General features: G+C 41.7%; 1 protein-coding gene across 2 annotated transcripts in view; it reads right to left on the bottom strand.

The window, feature by feature from the left end:
- Window positions 1-6,059: 6,059 nt before the first annotated feature.
- The window catches only part of calcr (calcitonin receptor), a 194,631-nt gene continuing 173,037 nt past the window's right edge, over window positions 6,060-27,653 (bottom strand). For both annotated transcript variants that reach the window (XM_055662731.1, XM_055662721.1), the window contains exons 11-13: window positions 20,456-20,674; window positions 19,055-19,096; window positions 6,060-6,933 (exon numbers count right to left, since the gene is read on the bottom strand). In XM_055662731.1, coding sequence (XP_055518706.1) covers window positions 6,712-6,933; window positions 19,055-19,096; window positions 20,456-20,674 — 483 coding nt within the window. In that variant the 3' untranslated portion in view covers window positions 6,060-6,711. The remainder of the gene's footprint in view (window positions 6,934-19,054; window positions 19,097-20,455; window positions 20,675-27,653) is intronic.

Raw genomic sequence — 27,653 nt, 5'->3', positions numbered from 1 at the left:
GACAGGGCACTTGGTCTAGTATATATTACTAAAACTCTCACCTTGTTTGTAGCTATATTTGCACAAAAATGGTACAATATACATTAATGATTTCGATGACGGGATTAAAAGTAACATTAGCAAATTTGCAGATGACACAAAGCTGGGTGGCAGTGTGAACTGCGGAGGAGGATGTTATGAGGATGCAGGATAACTTGGACAGGTTGGGTATGTGGGCAGATGCATGACAGATGCAGTTTAATGTGGATAAATGTGAGGTTATCCACTTTGGTGGCAAAAACAGGAAGGCAGATTATTATCTGAATGGTGTCAAATTGGGAAAAGGGGAAGTACAACGGGATCTGGGGGTACTTGTTCATCAGTCAATGAAAGTAAGCATGTAGGTACAGCAGGCAGTGAAGAAAGCGAATGGCATGTTTGTCTTCATTACAAGAGGAGATGAGTATAGGAGCAAAGAGACCCTTCTGCCGTTGAACAGATCCCTAGTGAGACCACACCTGGAGTATCGTGTGTAGTTTTGTCTATAAATTTGAGGAAGGACATTCTTGCTATTGAGGGAGTGCAGCATAGGTTCACAAGGTTAATTCCTGGGATGACAGGGCTGTCATTTGTTGATAGAATGGACCGGCTGGGCTTGTATACTCTGGAATTTAAACTGCATCTGCCATGCATCTGCCCACTCACCCAACATGTCCAAGTCACCCTGCATCCTCATCGCATCCTCCTCACAGTTCACACTGCCACCCAGCTTTGTGTCATCTGCAAATTTACTGATGTTACTTTGAATCCTTTCATCTCCATCATTAGTGTATATTGTAAATAGATGTGGTCCCAGCACTGAGTCTTGCGGTACCCCACTAGTCACTGCCTGCCATTCTGAAAGGAACCCGTTAATCCCTACTCTTTTTGAAACGTATAAGATTATTAAGGGTTTGGACACGCTAGAGGCAGGAAACATGTTCCCGATGTTGGGGCAGTCCAGAACCAGGGGCCACAGTTTAAGAATAAGGGGTAAGGCGTTTAGAATGGAGATGAGGAAAAACATTTTTGCACAGAGGGTGGTGAATCTGTGGAATTCTCTGCCTCGGAAGGCAGTGGAGGCCAATTCTTTGGATGCTTTCAAGAGAGAGTTAGATAGAGCTCTTAAAGATAGCGGAGTCAGGAGATATGGGGGGAAGGCAGGAACGGGGTGCTGATTGTGGATGATCAGCCATGATCATATTGAATGGCGGTGCTGGCTCGGACCGAATGGCCTATACCTGCACCTATTGTCTATTGTCTATTATCTATTGTCTATTGTACAAGTTATGCACATTTAAGCTTTACAAAAAACACTTTTCAAACCAGTTTTCCACTTGCCCTGCCCGTCAGCAGCCTTCGACATCACAATGACGGCATAATAGGGTCCCAAATCTCATTTACATAAACAATCGTGATTTAAAAAAAAACAGTTTTAATCAAATTCTTCTGTTTTCTGTTTTCATTAAACAACTTGGGTTATTTTAAAGAAAAAACGCGATTTTCATTGAGAATTTCTTTTTTTTTTAAATCGTGATTTTCATTGTGGGGGTGGGAATGTGGGGCAGTGGTGTTGGTAGGGAGTGGGGGTTAGAGGTAGAGGAGGGCAGCGGGGGAGGTGAGGAGTGGGGGGTTAGTGGGGAGAGGGCATAGGGGGGAGGTGAGGAGTGGGGGAGTGGGGAGGGAGGGGGGGATGTGAAGAGTGGGGGAGGGGGGTTAAGAGGTAAGAGGGGGAGGAAGAGGGATGGTGAGGTAATGGAGGAGGGGAGGGGGAAAAGAGTGGAGGGGTGGATGGGGGTGAGGGGAGGAACCAGAGGAGGGTTGGTGGAGGTTGGGGAAAGGGAGGACAATGGAATAGGGGACTGAAGAGGGAGAGTGAGATGCGTTCACATGTTATTGCCATGTTAAACTTTAAAATGTCAGCCGCTTGTGCATATGGGGGCTATGGATGAATGGTGGAATATTGCGTTGGGGAAACTGGGCCCAACCGGTCCCACTTGGTCTAGTACCATCTAAATCTCTGCTGCTTGTGTGCCAATTCATTAACTCTTCACACTGTGCTTGCTGTCTAACACAAGCATGCAAAACCCTTATTTTAACGTTTTTACCCTTGTTTTTAAATGGCTATTCCTGTCGTCTGCTACCTTTATGATCTCCTACAACCTTGTAGTCACTGAGATAAATGTGCACCAATTCTGGTCCTTTTTAAGTCTCCCTGATTTTAGTTCCACCACGACTGAGGCTCACTGCATCACTTGCCAAAGACTTGTTTGACCAAGCATTTCATTATTTCCCGATGCGTTCAGCTTTCATTTCCTCTATGATAGTATGTATGAGAAATCTTCGGGACATTTTGTTATGGTGAAGGTGGTTTATAAATAGAACCTGTTGATGCTGTGTTGCCTGGAAACCTGATTATTTCGGTGAATTTTCTGTATAAATATAGTTCCAGTAATTAGAATGTGATTTGATAATCCCAATGACACATATGTGAGAATGACTTCCTAGATTGGCTTGATTCTATCTGACATGTTATTGCTGACTCGGGTTTATTCAACATCACACTGAATAGATCAGGATATTTCAATTGCCGTTGTATTGAGCAGGAGGAATAAAAAAAATGCCATTTAGACTTGGGGTTTGAATTAGCTGTGCCTCAATTCTCTCAGTGTGAAAGGCAAATATTTCATGTTAGACTGTTCCTTTCCCCAGGGCAACAAAGCCACATTTTCTTTCCACTTTTTAAAGCTGGCAGCCTGAATTAAATTTTATAGGGCAAATTAGAATTAATATATTTTCTGTCAGGTAGGTGCTGTATTGCAGTCACTCTGTATGCCCCCTTCCCTAGTTCTGTGGCACAGCAGATGCTGCTACCCCTGTGCTGGCTTAGCACTGCGCTAATCCTTCTTCTAACATGAATGCAAATGACAATTTTTATTTCAGTCCGCTTTAATGTTGTAAGGTATTCACATATATTTTAAAGAACAGCTACTTCAGAAGCCAGAGCATGTGTTTAATTAGTAATGCACGTAAAACAAAGGTATCATCATATGACATCTGAATAATTTCTCAAACGTGAATTGTAAGAAAAACCATTTTGGAGCTAAACATTGGGAAAGTGATGTGTTAAAGAATAAATGTAAGAAACTAACATATAGATTTAAAGGGGAAGTTGACTGGGTGAAATATTTACAGTAATGTTTTTTGTAGTGTTTTCTACAGTCCACAATGTAACAGAATACTAAACATTACATTAAGCTATTGACTGTACATTAATTCCTCATATATAAAACTGTTCCAATGCCTTTTAAGTTCAAATAGACACTGACAGTGTTGACTGGAACATGAAAATACAATCATTCTCATGGAGGTATTGCAAACATATAGATTTGGTTGTCTTTATTGGTTTTGATTAGTGTGGACAAGAATTAATTATTTCTTCCACCTGCAAACCTCAGGAAACAATGCAATCTGCTTATGATGGAACCCTGATTACCCTCGTTAATTATTTTAGACCCTTTTGACAGTTAATAATTATGCAATCAAAACGTAATTTGTTCCCGACAAACTTTACCCGCCCTAAAGCCACGACAGCCTCGGGTTAAATAGCACACCATGTCCCAATAAAGAGAACCTGTTCTGCTCACTTAAAGAGAGCATCACATGTGTGGTGCTTTCTTTGCTACCCTCCGTTTAAAATTATAGTCAATTAGGCTGAGGCAGGATATAATTATTAATGTTCTCTGCCTACTGTTACAGCCTAGTTTGCCTCCAGGTTTACTCGCTCAAATTTCACTGGGGACAAATTGTTAAAATTAATACCAAGTATTTGTAGTAAAGTTTAATGGAATTTGTGTTTTATTGAATAATGAAAATGCAATTTAGTGTTGGTGTTGTAAGTATAATTGGTGGCAGTCCACAGTGTTCTAATGCAAATAAAGTGGTAGGGCTCTTAAAACATGACGTTGTTTATGGAATAAAAACAAATTTATTGGAAATACTCAGGTTGACTACCTTTTATCAAAACAGGGTCATTTGTACTTGTACTGTAAATAACTAATCAATAAGCAGATGGTCAGAGGACCTCTCTATGTCAGTTGAGAGTGTACTTCTAAAGTGCAAATCCAAGTGCTAGGGCATATATGGGACTCCAGTTACATTTCTGAGGCACAAACAAGTGGAGTATAATCCACATTGGAATCTTTTATTTTAAGTGTCCAAAGGAACAAGGTGATTTCCTATTTATTCACAAGCTTCACAAGTGAGCCATTATGATGAAAATGAAGCCTGGGATCTGCGTGTCTTGGGCGTCCCAGTATGTAGAGGGTTCACCTCGGATGCCCATTGACTACGGTATTGTTTGTAAATAGATATGTTGAAGATGGTTAAGTATTTAATTGTGAACATGGTGGAGGTGTATATACCCATTTAATTCCACCCACAAGAGTGCTTCTACTTGTATATCTGCATATTACTTGTATGGTTTAATCCCCAGATAGGGCTCGTCACAGGTCACCAATAGTTAATTCATCCTTTCAGAAAAGAAAATGCTAAGACTTTAGAAATCCATCATACATTAGAATTCTGAATACTTTTCCACGGGGAAGAGAATTAAAACGTATCTCTTAAGCACTTGTTGGATGGGTTTGTGAAATTCATGGCAATAAATATTCAGTATCTGTCATGCAGAAAGTTTTGAAACCAGTTATTATCCAGATAAGATTGCTCATTGCTCATTTTGGTTCCGGAAAACTCGTGGTCATATATTTCACTCACCTGTGCACTGTCCAATTCATCGTAATTCTTTTCATTAAAAACCTTTCCGCTAACATGGGAGCATGAGTTCCCCTGATGGCTCTATCGAACTATATGGTAAATAAACGTGTAAAAGATCTTCTTTGTTCATTACTTCGAGTCTCACTGTAAATAGTTCTGCAATAATATATTTACAATCTCGGTAGAAATATTAAACAAGAGAAACCTTCACAATTGTTCTAATGGTGTGGCTAATAGACATTGGGAGAATTTGTAATGTAATCTTTCTGCTTTGCTACTTGGAGTAGAGAAATTTGGCACTGCCTGTTATTCAAGTATTTAAATGTCATAGTTTTACAAAAGTAATTAGAAATGCAAGTTTTAAATACCTTGAATATATCTACTCCAAATTAATCAGTTTCAACCAACTTTGGTGAGATCAATCACTTCCTATAGTGGATGATGCCACTTGGCATTACAGCGTAGAATGGTATTTGCTACAGCAGACAGGATGGGGAGCAATGTCTCTGGTTGCTGCTGCTAAATCCGAGCACAAGTCCCTGCTGTCCCGTGCATTCACCTCCTGCACATGTAGTTCATACGATCTCAATAGAACTTTATGTGGTGCATTAAGCAGACCCTGTCTCGGCATTGCTCATTTCCTTCAACCACCAACTGTTGAAGAAAAAAAAAACTCTCTCCCTCAATGTCGTGGTTTGTCGATTTTGTGTTCAAAATCTACGAAACTAATTACATCCGCATGCACAGGTCAGCTCCACGTGTCATGTGGACAAGTAATTCTGGCGTAAACCATCAGTTTTGAGAGAACACAGTTAGCAAGGTTTAGTGAATATTACTTATTCGGCTCAAATGCTCAAAATATTCTGCGGACATTAATGCAGGTAATTTGTTAAATCCTGATTCGAGAGTAAACTGTTTGCTCGTTCTTCATTAAAGGTCTGACTTAGAAAGGACTTCTTGGCTCTGCCTGCCTGTCTGGTTTGGCCTCTTCCTTCTCCAGTGCCAAGGTACAGTCACAGTGCTCCATACAATTGCATCAGCAGTGCTATTTGCTAACTTGCTGGAAGCATAAACCACAGCAAGGATGAAGCCAAATTATATCGTTCCTAATGGATGGACAATCCATGACGGGCGACTGTGAGGTGGTACATTTTGACCATCACTTTTAGGTTCCTTGTGGCTGGATCTCATCTTGCAGCATGCAACTGCATTAACCCTTCTGTGTGTCTGTGTCTGTGTCCTGTGTCTGTTCTGTGTCTGTGTCTGTGTCTGTGTCTGTGTCTGTGTCTGTGTCTGTGTAGTTGTTTTTCACAATTAGAAGCCCCAATATGAAGGAGATGTACCTAATCAGAGCTGCAAACATGCAAATTAAGAACAACTTCTATCAATTTTAAATTATCATTGACGAAAGGAATGGCTTTGGGGCCAAGGGCTAAATTTCCAAGGTTTCTTAATTTTTATGAGGAGTAGAGGAAAGCCGGCTAATAAAACCCTTGAGTTGTAAATTAGCCGCCCGTGATCAGTGTTGTGCACGGCTTATCAGTGGGAGAAGTTGTGCACTACCTTGCCATTTGTCTGCACTCCACGATCCTGGTGCCGATTCTTTGAATTATTCTTAGCCAGACTTTTGTAGTGGGCCTTGTTTATAAAACAGCACTTACAGCCATGGAAATGTCACGCATGTCAACTGACAGCTCCATTTTCCAGTCAGAGTTCTGAAAGCACTACTGTATGAAATATTGAAACATCTGCCTCGACTGGCCCCTTTCTTGACTGCCACTGCCAGCAAAGTGTTTACTTTTTTTCCCTGTTGGGTTGGGTTGCTTATTTTAGAGACTGACAGTTGATACTGGACTCTATGTTTTAATGGGTAAAATGGGATTTTTGAAAAAATCTTGTCGATTACTCTTGGTCAGGTCAAGCATATGTCTCTTTTGATTTCAGGGCAGTAATTTCAGAATCCTCTGCAAACTTGCCATTTAATTGTTCACTGGTGCTGTCTTGATGATAGGGGTAGCCAGGAACTTCAGAGATGGATGTCGCTGTATATGAGGTTGAACGCATGGAACAGTGCTCCCGTCGTTGCTGCCCCAGCTGCATTTTATACTGCATCCATTGCCTCTTCAGAGCTGCTTGCATCTAAAGGATGACAAAAGATACAAAAATGCATCACCTGTTTAATATTATCAGCTGTGTTTTCTCTACATCGTTTATCACATTTCTGTCTGTGTGCCAAATGGCTGCAAATTTTATCGTGCATCCCTTGAAGAGCCCTCTGAACCAAAGTTAGAGTGCAGTTGGTGACCAGTCACATAACGAGGTGTGGAGTAATATAGGTGTAGACCAGGTTAACTAAAGGCGACAGATTTTCTTCACCAACGAACTATATAGATTCTTGCAATTATCCAGTAGTTTTAGAAACCACTGGATTTTTATTCCAGTTTTACTTTTTAATTAAGTAAGTGAATTTAACTTCTCCACCTCTCCGTCATTAGTGGGATATGAATTCATATGTCCAGACTATTCATGCAGGTCTTTTAATTATGTCCTCTGGTATCACTACCATGCTATCATATGAAAGGTAGATGCAAAATGCTGAAATAACTCAACGGAACAAGTAGCATTTCTGGAGAGAAAGAATGGGTGACGTTTGGGTCGAGACCCTTCTTCTTGAAACGTCACCCATTCCTTCTCTCCAGAGATGCTGCCTGTCCCGCTGCGTTACTCCAGCTTTTTGTGTCCAACCAGCATCTGTAGTTCCTTCCTACACATCATATGAAAGATGTTATATTCTTTTGTTTTAACACCAATGAGGACAGTTGTTCTCATTGCTTGGTATTATTTCAGAGGTGTCCTCATCCTCATGTTCAGTTTCAGTTTAGTTTATTGTCACGTGTACCGAGGTACAATGAAAAGCTTTGGTTGCATGCCAGCCAGTTATTGGAAAGACAATACATGATTACAATCGACCCATTTTAGAGTGCATAGACGCATGAAAAGGGAATGACGTTTAGTGCAAGGTAAAGCCAGTAAAGTCCGATCAAAGATAGTACAAGGGTCACCAATGAGGTAGAAAGTAGGTTAGGACTGCCCTCTAGTTGTGGTAGGATGATTCAGTTGCCTGATAACAACTAGGAAGAAACTGTTCCTGAATCTGGAGTTGTGAGTTTTCACACTTCTTTACCTTTTGCCCAATGGGAAAAGGGAGAAGCCAGGATGAGATTTGTCCTTGATTATGCTGCTGGCCTTCCCGAGGCAGTATGAGGTATAAATGGAGTCAATGGAAGGGAGGTTGGTCAGCACATCGGGAGGTTGGTCAGCACATCGGTTCATCATAATCATTAGTTTGGCCTCCTCAGGCGGAGGTGGGTATTTAAGATTAAACAATATCTGCTCACCTATGATGTGTGCTTGATGTGGATTTCCTGCATAATTTCTAGTATGAACAAAAAACCCACACCTTCAAATAGACCACAGTCTGTGGATTGGATAAATGGGGCAGTGGTCCTGCATTGAGCATTTTCTTCCTAGACTTCCAATTGCTCTTATTCTGGATAGAAGTTGCCCAGAGGAGGTGGCGTTACAGGCTGCTGGCACCGCTTCAGATGAGATGAGCCTGGTACCTTAATTACTAAATACAGCGTGATTCTTGGATAATGTTCAAGGCTGTTTGCCTTGTGAATTTTGGTTGTAGCACAGAGGGCTACCCTTTGGAAGGAGGCAATGAAACAAACATGGCAAATATTCTTATCCTTGCACATATGTGAAGATGTTAAATTGCTTTACAAGTTTTAAAATGACTCATGGATCAAACAAGAGTTTTCTCTGATCTTTAAAACTTCAAAAAATGTTCATGTGTGAATTACGGGATTTCTCTGTGCAGTTGACCTATTACTTTAACTTTAAGGATCGAACCCTGGTCTTTGGCGCTGTAAGGCAGCAACTCTACCACCGTGCAGCCATTTTTCTTAAACAAATGTAAAACCATTTACGTTTACCATTAGTAAAGATCGAGTACTCAACAGTGTCCTTTGAGAAAGCATTGAAAGGGGTCCGCTTCCTGGGAAGTTCAATTTTACAATCCTGGAAAACCAGTATAGGGAGTGTAATGGGCCCACGCCCATCTTCCCCCCGACTGTTCAGTGCCAAGATTGCTGTGTAAGGAAATGCTGATTGTGCAGTATACTGGCTGAAGCACGGGACTCAGTATAGTAAATGTTACCCTGCCTTCTTAAAGAGGAGGTGCATCGTGCCAGCGGGAGTTTGCCAAGTCAACTGCGATAAATGGTACTGTCCAAACAGATGCCATTGATTTAAAAGTTATACTGAAGGTCATGTTGGAAGAGATGGGGAGGAGGAGGGAAGTAGATCTATCTACAAGGACTCCTCCACACAAGTTGTGGTCAGACAGAGGAAGAAGATAGTTGTTGTGGTGAATGCAAAAGCCCCGTGGAGCGCGGTATGATGCCGGTCAAACAGGGCAGTCGGGATCAGTTGTTGCACTTCACATGCTCTGTCCCATCAGCTCACTACTGGCCCCAGAAACGGTTCCCCCTCTATCAAGATTCAGACCAAACTTTGTTATTCACTGAACATAAATGAAAGTCTCACACATGCATCCTCCACCTATTCAGCCTGTACAGGTATATCTTGTATTGTTCACAACACAATTCTCCCTCTCTTGCTGGACAATCAGCACCTGCTTAAGCAAAGCCCCAAGTGCTCAATATGTGACCATTGGTGATATCAAGACCAGTACTTGGGCTGACGATTTACACATATACCAAGTATACAAACACAAGCCAATTAACCTACAAACCTGTAACTTTTTGGAGTGTTGGAGGATCTCGGAGAAAACATACACGGTTAAGGTGGAGAAGGTACAAACTCCGTACAGACAGCACCCGTAGTCGGGATCGAACCCAGGTCTCTGGTGCTGCAAGCACTGTAAGGCAGCAACTCTACTGCTGCGCCACCGTGTCGCCCCAATCAGGCAGTTTGATCAGGGAGATTGTTTATAATTTCATGGTGGAGGTTGGACCACATTTACTTTTCTTCATGTAAGTGACCGATTTTATTATTTTCACCAACTTTGAAAAAAGGTAGGTGTACAATTTGAAATGGCAAAACCTATGGATAATTTATACTATAGATTTAATTAGTTAATTTAGTTAGTTAACACACTAGATATAATTCTAACAATGGTGCAAGAGGATTCCATTTGTTTAGATTACACAAAAAGCCCTTTTATTGAAAATGATATTGAATGTTAGTGGGGAAAGCTCATTTTGCATTCACCGACTCTTTCTTTGGCTAACGCTATGAATACAAAGATTTTTCATCTGATAGTTGATGTAGAGCAGGAAGTAATATCATGCATGAGTTCTGTGGCATTATAGGCAAGCTAATATTTAATGCTAACTGCCAAAGAGTCACATTCCCTATCAATGACACTCCACCACTTGACGATGATAAAACATCCCAGTATAGTATTTTATCTATTTTTCATTCCAAAGTGCTTTGTTTATTACCAACTGGTTCTTTTTTTGATTTCCCATCTGCTTCTCATTTTCTTTTTTTTTTTTAAACCGAGTCATTTCAGAAGATTTTGAGAATCAATCACATAATATGCAACAGTAATTGTATCCACATCTCATAAAAAAAAACCATTAATTAACACGCTGAATTTAATAATAATTCAGCAACTTTTATACTCTATTAAATTATTCTTCCACAGGTTTTGAGAAGTCAATTATCATTAAAGGGTCTGTTCTGTTTTCGAGTCAAAGCTTCTGAGTCTGGCACAACATTCAGTAGGCAACCATATCAAGTAATTCTTGTTTATTCTTCAATTACTTCCGTTTTTAAGTTCTTCTCATTCACTTCCCAAGACCAACATTTATATTCTTCGGATGCTTACTTATTTTGTGTATGCATATCAATGATGCCCAAATATTCTTCCTGTATTCTACAGATGTATTTCTTTATCATCTTTCGAAACGCAGCTCGCAGTCAAACACTAATTCCACCTCTGTGAGTACTATCATGATGCCAGATTGGCTAATTTTCCAGTCAATTGGATATTGCTCCTGTTATCCACCAATATTTTTTAAATGGAACAGGTGAACCAGGGGTCTGGTGAGTTTAAAGAAAGCACAGGTATCGGGATCCTGATCTGTTTAAAGGGAGCGCAGTTACCAGGACCCAAGTCTGTTTAAAGGGATCACAGGAACTAGGAACCAGAAACCTACTGAATGGATTGTGGGAAATGGGGCCATGTTAAGTTAACAAGGAGTGTGGAAACCAAATGTCATGAGCCAGATACCGAACCATCGGGATATCTGAACAATGGAGTAGTGTATCATTGGAATTTTCCCTAAAATATTAGGGAAGTATTTTTCCTCTAAGAAGCTCTTTAATAAATGAAGTATTAATCATTTATATATCTTGGCAACAACTGTAGATTGTAATCACACTGAACATGCAAAATGTTTTAGTTTATTGATTTTTAATAGCTTTGAGGAAGTAAATGCTTAGACACACTTAAATCAAAACAATTTATATTTCACATCATTCAGTGTTTTTTGATGCAAGATTTGTCACTTTGTCACCATGTATTGTAATCCTTTGGTATTACTCGGAATCACTGAAAATTTACGAATATCATTGCTTCCCTATAGACAACTTTGAGAGATCCACAGCTCTGCCTCATGTCAGCACTCTTGTGAATTTCCCATGAGTGATCACCTGCACATCCCTCTGCATTCTCTTTGCTTCACCCTGAGCAACACAGTGGACCAGCAGTATGGTTGCTGCCTTATAGCGCCAGAGACCCGGGTACGATCCTGACCTCAGATGCTGTCTGTGTCGAGTTTGCACATTCTCCCTGCGACCGCGGAGGTTTCCTCCAAGTGTTCCGGTTTCCTCCCACATCCCAAAGTTGTGTAGGTTAAACAGCTTCTGTGAATTGTCTCTAGTGTGTAGGATAGAATTAGTGCATGGGTGATTGCTGGGACTCGGTGGACTGGAAGGCATGTTTCCACACTGTATCTCTAAAAACTAAAAAATTGTTCTGGATGTCATGGGACTTTATCTTTTGGACTAGTCTTCTACATGGGATCTTGCAAAAGATCATCTCACTTTGAACTGACTTCAGTAATATCTCTTTAGCTTCAGCACAGTCTGAATAATATTTCACTTGGACCTCACAGTAATCCTTGAAGAGTTTTTGGTTTGTGTTGCAGAGGTCTGATTTCAGCCTGAGCTCCATGTTTCTTAGTTACAGAACATTATGTTTCATTTGCCAGCTCTTCTGAGCAAGTTGATTTATGCTGGCATCTGGTCCCACCGAAGCTGCTTGCTCTTATTCGGCAGCTGAAACTGCCATTTTCTGCTTGGGAGCCTGGAATGAGTGCAGGCAGGATAACCAACTGTGAGAGAATCGCAGCTGAACATAATCAGGCCCACATACAACTGTTCTGTAAATCACTGGTCCCTGCAAAGGTATCATGAGTAAATACTTTTCTGCTCCTCTACCCCCAGGTCAATTTTATAGCACCCCAGCTGCTGCGTGACTGAGATACAGTAAGCAGTGGAGAGAGCAAATTCTGTTTGGAACCACTGGGCATGTCTAAATTTGCCACTAACATTTTTACCCACAATGTTATGTTCAATCAGATTACGTTTTGTTTCACATGTCAATCTCAACTGAGTCCAGATGTGTCAGGCCTCTACCTGCCTCATTTTAAAGGCAACTTCCACCTAGCTTTAGAGGATGGCACCACTTAGCTTCAGCTCTTCTCAGTTATTGCTGCAGTTGTGGGGGGCGACACAGTGGCACAGTGGTAGGGTTGCTGTCTTAAACGCCAGAGACCCGGGTTCAATCATAACCACGGGTGCTGTCTGTACGGAGTTTGTACCTTCTCCCCATGACCTGCGTGGGTATTCTCCGTGTGATCCGGTTTCCTCCCACACTCCAAAGATCTACAGGTTTGTAGGTTAATTGTCTTGGTATAAATGTAAATTGTCCCCAGTGTGTGTAGAATGTCAGTAAGACTAAGGAACTGATTGTGGACTTTTTAAGAGGAAGGATGAGGACCCACGTACCTGTCTATATTGTCAGAGTCAAAAGCTTCAGCCATGATCACATTGAATGGCGGTGCTGACTCGAAGGGCTAAATGACCTACTCCTGCACATATTGTCTATTGTCTATTGTTCTGGGTCCAGGAAATATCTCTGAAGATTGCACCAGCACACTGATGCAACTATAAAAGAAAGACCATCAACACCTCTACTTCCTGAGAAGATTGCGGAGATTCAGTTAGTCAGAGAGGACTCTCTTGAAACATAGAAACATAAAAAATAGGTGCAGGAGTAGGCCATTCGGCCCTTCGAGCCTGCACCGCCATTCAATATGATCATGGCTGATCATCCAACTCAGTATCCTGTACCTGCCTTCTCTCCATACCCCATGATCCCTTTAGCCACAAGGGTCACATCTAACTCCCTCTTAAATATAGCCAATGAACTGGCCTCAACTATACATAGTGGCAGAGAATTCCAGAGATTCACCACTCTCTGTGTGAAAAATGTTTTCCTCATCTCGGTCCTAAAAGATTTCCCCCTTATCTTTAAACTGTGACCCCTTGTTCTAGACTTCCCCAACATCAGGAACAATCTTCCTGCATCTAGCCTGTCCAACCCCTTAAGAATTTTGTAAGTTTCTATAAGATCCCCCCTCAATCTTCTAAATTCTAGCGAGTACAAGCCGAGTCTATCCAGTCTTTCTTCATATGAAATTCCTGACATCCCAGGAATCAGTCTGGTGAACCTTCTCTGTACTACCTCTATGGCAAGAATGTCTTTCCTCATTATTAGGAGACCAAAACTGTACGCAATACTACAGGTGTGGTCTCACCAAGACCCTGTACAACTGCAGTAGAACCTCCCTGCTCCTATACTCAAATCCTTAAATCTAATCAACACGTATGTAGTAGAGAGCATCATGGCTGGTTGCATCACGGTTTGGTTCAGCAACTTGAATGCCCAGGAGCAAAGTAGACTGCAAAAAGTGCCCAGTCCATCATGGGTTCTGACTTCCCCACCATGGAAGGTATTTACAGGTGTAGCTGCCTCAAAAAGGCAGCCAGCAACATTTGAGATCCACACCACCCTGGCCATACACTAATTTCACTCCTCCCATTGGGAAGAAGATACAGGGGCCTGAAAACTGTAATGTCCAGGTTCAGGAACAGCTTCTTCTCTACAGCCATCAGGCTATTAAATGCTGCAACCTCCAAATAAGCTCTGAACTAGATAGACTTTGGAGTATTAGTTTTGTCTTTTTGCACACTTATTGTTTGCTGGTTTTATACACATGAATGTTTTATGTATTATGTTTTATGTGTATACACACATAAAACATAATACATAAAACATTCATATATATATATATATATGTGTATGTGTATGTGTATGTGTATGTATATATATATATATATATATATTTATATATTTATATATATATATATTTATATATATATGTATATGTATATATATGTATATATATATATATATATATATATATATATATTTTTATTTATATATATTTATAGTGTGTGTGTGTGTGAAATGCAGTTTCGTACCATTTCAAGCAGGGTGCAAGGCCACCAAATTCAAATGCAGTTTCATACCATTTCATGCAGGGTGCAAGGCCACCCCATTCAAATGCAGTTTCATACCATTTCATGCAGGGTGCAAGGCCACCCCATTCAAATGCAGTTTCATACCATTTCAAGCTGGGTGAAACCACCATAAAACCACACAAAACACCACATAAACACCACACTCACAGTTCAGTAGACATTCAATGTGTTCAGTTGATTCATAGCTCAGACAGTCATGGCCTCTCCCTCCCCCATCTTGCAGAAACTGAGCCACACCCACACTTCCAGGTTTTATAATCGCTCCCCCTCCCACCGGAAGGACCATGGCCTTCATGGCGTGATTGACAGGAGAGATATTCTCAACATTTTTTTAACACTAATAACAGATGGCCAAAAATCACAGCCGTAAGTGGTAGCGTTTTATCTAAAATCAATATACAGTGCAAACAGAAAGTTGTCAATTTTGCGTTGTTTTTAAATTTGGGCAAAAACAGTACTCGATAGCGCTACAATTTTTTGCCACATTACTCGCTATTCTCCTGTGCTGCAAGTGCACCAAGTTTTATTCCGATCGTTGAAATATTACAAGAGTCATTGGTCGGTTATTTGCCAGGATGGCGACACCCCTTCCGGCACCAGCTGTCAATCACCGGCGGTGAGAATAAAGCTCAAGGAGCTGAGCGAGAAGAGTGTGTTCGCGGTAGGGGCTATGTTTGCGGGCAGGGGCAATGTTCACGGATGGGGGTGTGTTCGTGGGCGGGGGTTGTGTTTGCAAGCGGGCTGTGTTCGCGGGCAGGGGCTATGTCCGCAGGCGGGGATTGTGTTCGCGGTAGGGGACCATCACGACGAGTCATTAGCCGCTGTGTGCAGCCGGGGCTGGGAGACACTGAGTGCAACAGGTGCTGGGGACGGGAGCCGCAGAGTGAGTCCAGAGCCGGGTCCTGGAGCCGGTGAGAGCGGTCGGAGCTGGGAGCTGCTGAGCTCACACACCACCCTGCCCCTCTTCCCGCATCCCTTCTCCCACATCGCCTATCCCCCACCACACACATCCCGCCCCCTCCCACATCCCTCCCCACTCCCACATACACCCCCTTCCCTACAAACCCCTTCTCAATAAAGGAACAATGTTAGCTACTCTCCAGTCCAGGATCTCACCTGTAGCTAGAGAAGATGCAAATATCTTTGTCAAGGATCCACAATCTTCTCTCTTACCTCGTTTCATATCCCTGCAAGATTTCACTATCACTACTTTATCTATTTCCTTTAGAAGGTAGCTATTAAACTTGTACATACCATATTATCAGTTGGCAAAATACACTCCATAAATGTTTGTCACTGACTTCCAGTCGCCTTAAACCCCTGCTTTTATGTCATCAAATGTTAAGCTACTGGAAGCAATTTTTAGCCAAACCTTTTGTGACTTTCAACATTTCCATAAAATCATGTCTCAGCTTTCTTGGTGTAAAAGAGAACCATTCAGCTTTAATTGTCTGTGCGTCTAACATTCTGCTCCCTGCTGCTGTTAGAGTGAAATTCCGGTTCCGCTTTGTCTGAAGGAACCTCCAGACTGTGAGGTCTACTCTTCCATTGTTATTTCCAAATGCACATGATTGCACAGAAATTACTAGAAAATAGACACAAAATGCTTGAGTAACTCAACGGGCTAGGTTGCATCTCCGGAGAGAAGAATGGGTGACATTTTTGGTTGAGACCCTTTTTCAGACTTCTGTTGCTTCAATCTCAAAATTGTCAAAATGTGACCTCTCTCTTGGTAACTGAAAGACATAGTTGTTCTACACTGACAACAATGAGGTAATAATGGCAATTTGCAGTAATATTTGCTGACTGAAACCATCTCACTTGTCTGCTTTGGACATGGTTTAACTTTGGCCATTACTATGGTATTTCTCACTGTGTACAGCAGCTAAACCAATCACTTATGGGGCCAAAATACTCTTGCGTGAGAATGTTGAAGCATGAAATTGATGCATTTCCATCAATATAACAATTTGGCATGCTTGTTAAATGTTAGGTTTTGTCTGCTGAACAGCTTGGACTGGAATCATTCATCTAATTGTCCATTCACAAAACTGTTGCTCTCGGAATTATCCAAAAAGGTGCTAGAAATATGCAAAGATGAATTCTTCAATGAAACGACATCCTTACCAATATTTCCCCCTGCTTCCCCTGCTGTCCAAAATGTAGCTTTCAGTTTTTACATGAAAGTGAGCTTCCAGTTTTGACACAGACTTTAAACAGATATCTCTCACCTTGCAAGGTGCAAGAAGATTTATGCCCCTGTCCCACTTATGAAACCTGAACGGAAACCTCCGGAGACCTTGCGCCCCACCCAAGGTTTCCACGAGTCGCCAGGGGTTTTGGTCACTCGCCTGGAAAGCCTCGACCGAAGCGTGAGCTGCATTTACTAACCAAAGATTCTACAGGATCTTTGCTACGACACACACACACACACACACACACACACACACACACACACACACACACACACACACACACACACACACACACACACACACACACACACACACACACACACACACACACACACACACACACACACACACACACACACACACACACATCGCGAAGGTGGGGGCCAGGGACAGCGGAGAAGCGCTGTGTGTGTGATGAAGAGGAATGTAAACGACTGCCACGGAGCATGGTAAGTCCTTTAGAGAGCGCGGGAAGGAGGGAGAGAAGAGGAAAGAAGGGGAGCGAAGGATAGAGAAGGGGTGCGGGAAGGGGGGGGAGAAGGGGCGGGGGGGGGGGAGAAGGAGTGGCGACAGTTTTAAGAAGTTTAATAAAGTTAGCGGCCATTTTACCTTCCGGCGGATCTGTAGGTCCTGAAAACCAAAGATCCTCCAGGATCTTTGCTGAAAACGCCAACGAGCCAATCAAAATTGCCGGTCGCGAAGGAGATTGCCTTTGGCTGCCTGTAGGTAAATAGCGACGCCACTCCACTGGCTTCGACCAAACGACAACCTATTTTTAGTCGAGGCCGGTTTTGGTTTTGTTGAAATAATCGCAGGAACATAGAAGAAGCCTTGACCACATGGAAACCACTTCGACCATTAGGGAGAGTGACCAAAACCTCCAGGAACCTCACGGAAACCTCCGGGAACCTCACGGAAACCTTGGGTGGGGCGCAAGGTCTCCAGAGGTTTACGTTCAGGTTTCCTAAGTGGGACAGGGGCATTACCAGCATGCCACTTGCCCCCAGCTCAGTCTTTGGAAGGGATATTGCTTTCTGTCATTCCATTTGCACTCTCATTAAATCACTTTAGCCATCTCGTTTTAGTCTATTGTTTGCTTTTAAGATAATTCCTTTGAGATATGAGATGAATGGTTCTTAAGCTTGGGCATATGGACCGGCTTCTGATATAGTTAGTGAAGGCAGTTGTGTTTAGGAAGAAACTGCAGATGTTGGTTTAAACCGAAAATAGATACAAAATGATGAAGTGACTCAGCATAACAAGCAGCATCTCTGGAGAGAAGGAATGGGCGATATTTCCGGTCGGGCCCCTTCTTCATTCTCCAGAGATGCTGCCTTCCCGCTGAGTTACTCCAGCATTTAGTGTTTATCTCAGGCAGTTGTGTTGTCGCCTTCCGAGCAAACAATGGCACAGGGACATAGTCAGTGACCATTCTCAATGGCCAAAGTTAAAACCTGTCTACAGCATATAAATGAGGTCAGTTCAAACACTAGCTATTTTGCAAATCACCATTATTTACCTCATTTTTATTTGTTTCAAACTACTAAGAACTTCAGTTATCATAAGAGAGGCCACATTCGCTGATGCGTCACCTTTCCTGTGTTGCTTGCTATGTTTTGCACTCCTGGTGTATAATGAATGTATAGAGGCTTCAAATAGTGAAATTCCACGTGACGCACTAAAAAAGGATGCATTCAAAAGAATCAGTTCCTTCACTTCCTTCAATCACCTAAAACTTTCTGAGTTATCAATGTCCTTGGACAATCTCAATAAAAAGGCATAGTTCCCCTTGCCAGTTTGTCGAGTTTTATGCGTTAAGGTACAATATAAGCACATCCAAATACAATTGTTAAGCCATGCAGTTAAACTTTTTAAGTGTTTTTAAGCTGCAGATGCAATCTAAACGTGCCTATGGATATCTTCTTCTGTACAAGGCCACTGGAAGAGTCAATCTGCACACAGCAGGTCCATACAAACAAGAATATCATCTCTTTCTATGATGTTAATTAAGCATTAGATATCCATCACGAAAACAGGGATAACCATCCTGCTCTTTTCCAAAAAAAACCACAATATGATCTTTTACACTCAATGTGTTGCAATGCAAAAGCGCAGGCTTGACGATCAACTGAAGGCTCACCTCAACATTTCATCTGTAAGATCATCTCAGAGGACACTCCAGAATATTGGGTTAATCTGTCTAGGTGGGTTAGATGTTCAGATTCTCCCATTTATACTGACATCCTCTCTCACTGCATTGGCATTCTTCATTTCATTGCATGAAAGTACCATTTAACTCGGTGTGGATATCAATTGCGTGATGCACACCGATATAGCTTTAGTTCCAATTTTGTGCTTACCTCTCCATTAAAGAAGCAAAATATGGTGGCCACCAGCAAACCCTGAGGAAGAAAATAATGTATACAAATTAATATGCAGTAAATGCTGATCAGCCTTGAGCAATGGAAGTCAAGTATGAGGAACAGCTGTTTGTTTTAACATTGTGCCGAGTAAAATATCTGCAAAAATATCACAATATATTCCCAGAAGATGTAAATGAAGCTCATCATTTATTTGTGTAGGAAGGAACTGCAGATACTGGTTTAAACCAAAGGTAGGCACAAATAGCTGAAGTAACTCAGCGGGACAGGCAGCATCTCTGGAGAAAAGTTGCCTGTTCCGCTGAGTTACTCCAGCTTTCTGTGTGTCTCGTCATTTATCTGTAATGGTATTGGTCACAGATACTTATAGAACGTTATGATTTAAAGGGAGCATATCCCCTTTATCAGCTCTGGGTGTGGGGAGACCTGATAGAAGTATATAAAATGATGAGAGGCATAGATAGGGTAAACAGTCAGAACCTCTTTCCCAGGGCAGAATAGTCAAAGAGGGCAGCTTTATGGTGCAAGGGGCAACATTTAAAGAAGACATGCGTTTAGTTTGGCATCATGTTTGGCACAGACATTGTCAACCGAGGACCAGTTCCTGTGGTGTTTTAAAAAAAAAAATGTTTTGTTTCTACTGTGGAATTATGGAACGATTATGCCTGCAAGTAACACTCTTGAATGTGTGGCAATGCAAAAGCATAGGCTCGGCGATCGTTTTGCTGAACATTTCCACTCAATCTGCCTAGACCTACCTGATATCCCGGTTGCTAAACACTTTAACTCCCCCTCCCTTTCGCATACAGACCTTCCTGTCCCAGGCCTCCTCCACTGTCAGTGCAAATTGGAGGAACAGAACCTCATATTTCGCATGGGCAGCCTACACCCAGCAGTATGAACATTGACCTCAAACTTCAAGCAACCCTTGCTTTCCCTCTCTCTCCATCCCTCCCATCCCCAGTTCATCGAGCAGTCTTATTGTGTCGGACTACATTTTATCTCTGGTTGCTTTGTGTTACCTTTTCCCAGGTAACAATGATCTATTCTACATTTTCCTTGATCATTTCCTTTGTCCTGTTTTCACAGCTTAGACTTCCTTATCTATCTATTTCCTGCTCCCCTGATATCAGTCTAAAGAAGGGTTTCGACTCAAAACATCTCACATTCCTTATCTCGAGATGCTGCCTGTCCCGCTGAGTTACTCCAGCATTTTGTCCATTTTCAAGCATTCCTGATACTTAAAGGGAGTAAATGCTTGGTGAGATAATGTTTGCTTTTCCTAAATGGTTCTGGTCCATATAAGTGAAAGATTACTGAAGAGAACTAAATTACATTCAACATGCTCAGAACATATATTTAAACTGCCCAGCAGCATACCTGGTAATGGACAAATATATGCATAATATAGTCGTAAATTTCTCCAGCAAGTCGGTTTTCTGGTCTCCAAGGAATAATAACAAATTGAATTCCCAACAGAGGTACAAGTATTAAAGTTGCTCTGACGGCCTTCATGTACATATTGGATTCAGTGCGGTGAGTGTCTCTCAACTTTGTCACCAAGACACGAACTATGTTGAGCAAGAAGAATAAGTTCACCTGTGAATGACAAATCTCCATCAGTTAAACAACAGTGAAATCTTCAACACTTGTAAAGGTATGAAATAGCTTTACTGACTGAAATAAATAAAACGGGTACAGTTTAACAGAAGTGCGATATTAAGATTTCCAAATGTGTACAGATGCAAATGCAATAATATTATTATTACAACCTCATGAACCAACTCCTCAACTCATCCCAACACCAATTTAAAACTTTAGAATTAAATGAAAAGAAAGATATTATCCCTCAAACCCACAAATATCATCATCATTCTTTATTGTCATCATGCAAAGCAACAAATTGTACAGTGCAAAATGAGAAGACGTTTCTCAGGGAATACCGGAGCATCGCACATAAAAACTTAAACATTTCACACATAAATAAAAACAATCCAGTTCCTGATTAAAAAAAACAGTACGAATAGTTTAAAAAAAAGTGCAGGTAAAAAAGCAACATTAAAATACAATTTAAAAAAAAAAAGTCATAAAATGTCCAGGGCAGCTGATTTAAGTGACCTGAGCCAGTGCCAGAGTTATTACTCAGTGCCAGTTATTAAATTGTCAGTGCAAAAGCAGCAGAATCAGGTGGAATGACTGTTTAGCAGCCTCACAGCCTGTGGAAGGAAGCTGTTTAGCAGTCTGGTTGTCCGGGCTTTGATGCTGCGGTATCTCTTTCCTGATGGCAGGAGATCTAGATGTGTGCGGAGTGGGTGCAATCTGTCCTTTGTTATGTTCAGTGCTTTTTTCAGGCAGCGGCTCTGGAACAGTTCTATGGTTATCCATGATAGGCATGCTCAGCCAAATAAAATATAGTCTTATCTAATGATCCATAGAAGAATGTTACTTGGGCAACAATTATATATCGAAGTCACGTGAGTGACTACGTGAAGAGCCCGTCAGCCCGCATGCGCGTCAATACGTCGACGCATGGCGCGAGAATCCGAGCAGTTCGAAACTGCTCCGACAGGTAAGAGAAACATTTTCTCTCAGGAACGGTCCGCTGCTTGGAAAACGGGGGCAGTGGGCCCGGAGAAGTTGGCACAGATTGTGCAGCGGCCATCTTGGAGGTGGGATAAAAAATAGCAGCAGAGCTGAACGCTATGTAGCCGCGGGAGCTCCCATTCTAAAATAGCAATGGCCGGCGCGGCCGAGATATCGGAACGCTATGTAGCCGCGGGGGCTCCCATTCTAAAATAGCAATGGCCGGCGCGGCCGAGATATCGGAACGCTATGTAGCCGCGGGGGCTCCCATTCTAAAATAGCAATGGCCGGCGCGGCCGAGATATCGGAACGCTGTGGAGCCGTGGGAGCTCATGCTCTTAAAAATAGCAATGGCCGGTGAGGACGGACAAGCCACTACAGGAGGAACTGGCCAGCAGCATCAGCGTGGCTCAGGGTTGCAGTATTCCTCCCACTCTGATGAGGGGAGTATCGGAGAGAGGTGACTCCGATTATGGGATACCAGCTCGACCAGGACATATGGGTCCAGAGGCCTGAGGAGGCAACACCTGGTTCAGGGTTGCGCTTTATTTCCTCCCCTATAATACTCCGTTGAGGCTCCAGAAGGGATGGATGTTTCATACGTCAATTTCATCAGTTGGGATATCCCAGTGATGATATGTAGGCAAGGAAATTATGTCAGCAGGTCCAATAACCGTTCTGGAGTCATTTCGGCTTTTGCAAGTCAGTAGATGGGCTCACCTATCTGAAGTGCAGGAAATTGCATTATCACTTCTCTGTAATACCCAGTTGGGGCTACTGCCTTCGCAAAATGCTATAAGGCATGATATCATTCCCAAAATGGCTCCTTTTTTTGCAGTGCCAGTAACGTGCAGCCTGCATAGTATCTCTTCAGAGAGAACTTTATGTAGCAAGTTGAAGACTTGCAGGGGGAATTTAAGGCGGCTGTGGGGGTGAAGTACCATTCTATGTGGGTAAAGCTCCAGTATTCTGGCGGGCTTTCAACCTGTAATCAAGGAGCAGGAATCGCCATTGAAGCTCCAGATAGGAGAAGTCGGGAGTCACTAGCTGGCCTCGCAAGAACAGCTTGATGAAACAAACTTGCAGTAATGGCAGGCGTGACCTGTCCAGTGAGTCCCGTTGAGGCTCCGTAGGAGCAGCTGGCCAAAGGAGCAGCCTGTCTAACCAGGCTGGGAATAAACTGGTAGCGTGGCCTGTACAATAATGCTCCAGCAAGGCTTGTAGGTCAAAGAAGTAGTCTGTCCCATTCGGCTCGGGAGTGCTGGCAGGCGTGCCTTGCACAGCAATATCACTTTTGAGCTCCGGAAACGAGCTGTTGGCAAGCGTGGGGGCTGTAGATGTGGTCAGACAGGGTCTGCAATGGAACTTCACTGAAGCTCCAACAAGCAGGTCGACCCGGGTTCAGAGACACTGGCAGGTAAGGTCTCTTTATTAACCTCCGTAAAACTCTGAAATGGAGCAGTCTGTCAGCCCAGGTTTGGATTTACTGGCAGCATGGGCTGTCTAGTATCTTTTCACTGTCTCTGGAGAAGATCAGGTTGATGCAGAGACATTGGCAGGGTGCATTACATAGTAACCTCTGTAAGTTCCAAGTGGAACAGCTTGGTTACCCTGGTTCAAGGTAGACCATCTTGGCCATATGGGTCATATTGACCAGGGAAGCATTGCCTCAACATCTGAGATTGAGGTTATCAGGCAGTTTAGTAAAGTGAAGTAGTTGAAGTCTCCCCCAACACGTTTTAATTTCTGCTCAGTTAGTGGAGTTGCCAGTTCGTTGGAAACATCATTGCCATCCTCTCTGGGATAGGTAGCTACCAGCAGGAAGCCGGTCTGGCATATCATATTTTTATCTGACCTGCAGGTTCATGTTGTGAATGAAAAATGTATATATAATATTCTGTAGGCTCTCAATACCAGTATTCCTGATTGAGTGGCTGGTCGAAGAGACTGCGTTGCGCACACTGGCGACTCAGACAGGTGGTTTCAGTCAGAGGACTGCAAAGCGATTCCTGGTTCAGGCTTGTATTTTGCTAATTTCCACTCTGAGGAAGAATGCTGAGGAGTCGTGGTGACTCTAATAGTCAAGAGTTGACAGGGAACTCGTATTCCCACATCAAGTGGATACTGTGTTTCAGCTCTAGTCATAAGATTCTGATTATATGTCATCAGTGAAATGAATGAATAACTAGATAATGCATCTTCCGCGGCAAGAGAAGCCAAAAAAATTCAGTCCTTATGGTCTATAAAGGAATGGTGGTTCCAAGTGGAATCAGTGACAGCTCGCAGAGGATGAGTAGTCTGCCCAAGAACAAGAGGGGTATATTTCTGATATTTCTCAAGATTGCAGAAACGTTGAGCATGCCAAATCAGGTTAGGGTTTGGCTAATCTGATCATGTGTTTGGTTACCCAGTTTGAGATGGATGATTTAGCTGATTCAGAGAATCGATCTTGAAGATGCATACTTTGCCATATCTATACATACGAGGCACAGATATATCTGGTGTTTTGAAAACAAAGCCAGTGGTGGAAGCTAATGCTGCCCTACTCGGATCAAAGGGCATTGTGTCATCGAGTTTTTAGATGACATGCAACATTTGCAGCTGATAAGACTTAGGGTTTTATCAGTAGATGCCTCTTACAATTTTAAGGATGAGGTAACATGAAATTTAATAGTGCCAACTTTGCCTATTCTTCAGGCGGCTGAAGAGGCACCTATTTACTCAAATTCACGAGTGATGGTTGGTGCAGCCTTTGTCTCGGCAGCTAGCTCTGCACGATTGTATGGGAAGTTTGTGAACAAGATATGTGAGTTACTTTTAAAATAAAGTAACAGAGGTTTGTGTTGCTTTCAGTTTGGGCTTAGAGAACCGATTATGTGATAGCACAACTGACACTGCTTGTGCTGCTTTGTCATTCTCTATAGTCCCATAAGTGGGACAATAAATGATTGGTTATTCACCCGCTGTTCACTAATGTTATGCAAGGTGTCTTTTATATGACCGCACTAAAAGCCTACATTCATCGTAGTGTGCAATGTATATCAGTAAATTATTATGCAGATATTCATCTACTGTATTCCTAATGGGAGCAGTATCTTTTAAGTTGATTACGTTTTTAGCAACTGATTTCAGCACAAAGAACAGTCTTCACTCAATCTCTGCCTCGGTCTCTGGGTCATAACTGACATGAGGGTAGCTGCAATCAGTGAATCGAGGCTTTAGCTATTTGCAGAAGAAGATTGTTGAAAAAAAAGCAATAAGAAGTCCCGTTTGCAGTTTGCCACAGCCACATGCTTCTGTTATTATCTCTCAAGAGATTGCTGATGGAAGCAGCCAACAGAATGGATATTTCCTTTTCATCATACAGCAGGAGGCTTACATAGTGCATTTTCAAAATTTGGAAAAAAATTTGAAAACCATGTATCATTTTCCTTCCACTTCACAATTATGCACCACTTTGTGTTGGTCTATCACATAAAATCCCAATAAAATACATTTACGTTTGTGGTTGTAACGTGACAAAATGTGGAAAAGATCAAGGGGTATGAATACTTTTGCAAGCCACTGTACAGTTGCTCTGAAGATAGACGTGCATGTGGGCTGGTGGGCTCTTCACATAATCCCTCACTTCAACTTCTCATAAAATAAAGATCAAACTTCAAAAGGCAAGTTCTCGTTTAATCTTTCTATGATAATTGATAAACAATATTTCAAAACCTTTACTGTGACAATTACAGGAGTCGTCTCTTGCTCCATGACCTTTACAGATCATGGTGAAATTTTGGATAACATTCCTTGTACTGAGCCCGGCAGAATCCACCGTATACTGTGGATGGTCTGTGGAAGGCCTGTGATAGATTGAATGGATATCCTTCATGATTTAAGATTTTGATTAAATAAAAATTGCATCTCCAACAAATTTGTATTGTTTATCTATTAATAATTAGTCACTTTATTCAAGAGAGAGATCCAAGAGCGAGATCCAAGAGCATCCAAGAAGTTTAGAGTGTAAATGCAAAAAAATAACATTAAACAAAAGGCATGAACAAACCACAAGGATTCATATAAACTCAGGCAGAGGGATCTTTGGCACAGGTTATTTTCTTAATTTATTTATGGAATGTGGCATCACTCGCAAGTCCAATAGAAGTTGGAATGTTATGTCACAGATGTACAAGACATTGGTGAGGCTGCACTTGGGGTATTGTGTTCAGTTTTGGTCACCCTGCTGTAGGAAAGATACTGTTAAGATGGAAAGATTGCAGGGAGGATTTATGAAGATGCTGCCAGGACATGAAGTTCTGAGCTACAGGGAGAAGTTGGGAAGGCTAAGACTTTATTCCTTGGAGCGCAAGGGGCTGAGAGTTAATATTTTAAAGGTGTATTAAATCATGGTGGGAATAGATGCGGTGAATGCACAGTGTCTTTTTCCCAGGTGGCTGCATATAGCCTGAGTTTATATGAATCCTTGTGGTTTGTTCATGCCTTGTGTTTAATGTTATTTTTTTGCATTTACACTCTAAACTTCTTGGATGCTCTTCGATCTCTCTCTTGAATAAAGTGACTAATTATTAAGGTGAGATAAGAATGATTTAACTGGAATCTGAGGAACAACTTTTTCTTACAGCAGATAGTGGATATATGGAACAAGCTGCCAGAAGAAATAGTTGAGGCAGATACAATAATAACATTTAAAAGTCAGGTACATTGATAGGGAATGTTTGGAGGAATATGGGCCAAACACGAGCAAATGGGACTAGCCTGTTATGCCAACTTGGTTGGTTTGGAAGAGTTGAGTCAAAGGACCTGTTTCCATGCTACATGATGCTATTTGAGTGCGCACTCTTCCAATTCTATCCAAAGGCTGAGATCATTTCAGTGTTTGGGTGGCACAGTGACGCAGCAGTTGAGTACAGTGCTTGAGACCTGGGTTCGATCCTGACTAAAGGTGCAGTCTGTTTGGAGTTTGTACTTTCTCCCTGTGACCACATCGATTTTTTCCAGGTGCTCATCTGATTGGTTAGTCTATTAAAAGTGCACAAATCAGAATTGTTCATTTGTCCATTTCACATGGTGTGTGTAATTAATTGATTATTAATATAATCAATAATATTTTCTTCAGTGCTTTGAGTTTTTAAACTATTTTAAACCATTTTATTGAAGTTTAATATTTTAAATGACAGAGCACTTGATATCTATTTTGTACTTTTTCTCATCAAACTAAGAGAACCCTTCTTTAACCTTCGAAATGTAAAATGAATAGTACTCTGAGATGTTATCTGTGCAGTGATCTGTTAGATTGGCAGACGTTTGTACTCATTTTCCATGTGTGCAAAGATGCTCTGTGAACCTCCCGAAATTACCTTTATGATTCAAATCACTGGAATTCAATTCCAGTCAGTGGCAGTCCTAGTCACCGTTATTTAAAAATATTATTTATTTATTTCCTTTTTATTTAACTTGCAATTTTTTACTTGCAAAACCCATATCAAAAAGAATTAGAGACTAAATGTTATGGATTATAAATTTTAAAAGGGGCAGCCCAACGTTTTATTCTGTTGTCTCTCTCGCCCCTATTCTTCAAAATTATTTTTATTGCCCATGGCTTTAAAGGCATTTCATGTACATCACCTATATCTCAATCATTTTGCATTAAATAGATTATTAGCAGATTATTTTCTTCACACCAAGAAATGTTTGGTGCTGATGAATCACATATTTTCCAAAGAGTTGAAGACAGGGATGGATTTCTGTCTCTGCTGCAGTTCATGCATTCCCTCATAATTGAATGTCTTTCATCTTTGTCCATTAAAATCTGTGGCTGGGGATATTTTACTCAGCAGCCCTGATTTTGCAAGGTTTCACATCATGAACCATCTCTGCAAAGGATTGATCTGTGGAGGTTTCCAGTGATAATAGGCTGATGAAGTGGAAAGAAAAGCCATTGTTGAAATCCTCAGATTATGGCTGGATAAGTAAAAGGATAAGCAGATCT

This window comes from Leucoraja erinacea, chromosome 2 (assembly GCF_028641065.1).
Source record: "Leucoraja erinacea ecotype New England chromosome 2, Leri_hhj_1, whole genome shotgun sequence".
Classification (NCBI taxonomy): domain Eukaryota; kingdom Metazoa; phylum Chordata; class Chondrichthyes; order Rajiformes; family Rajidae; genus Leucoraja; species Leucoraja erinaceus.
Note: the sequence above shows the minus strand (reverse complement) of the source record. Positions and strands in the feature narration are given on the sequence as shown.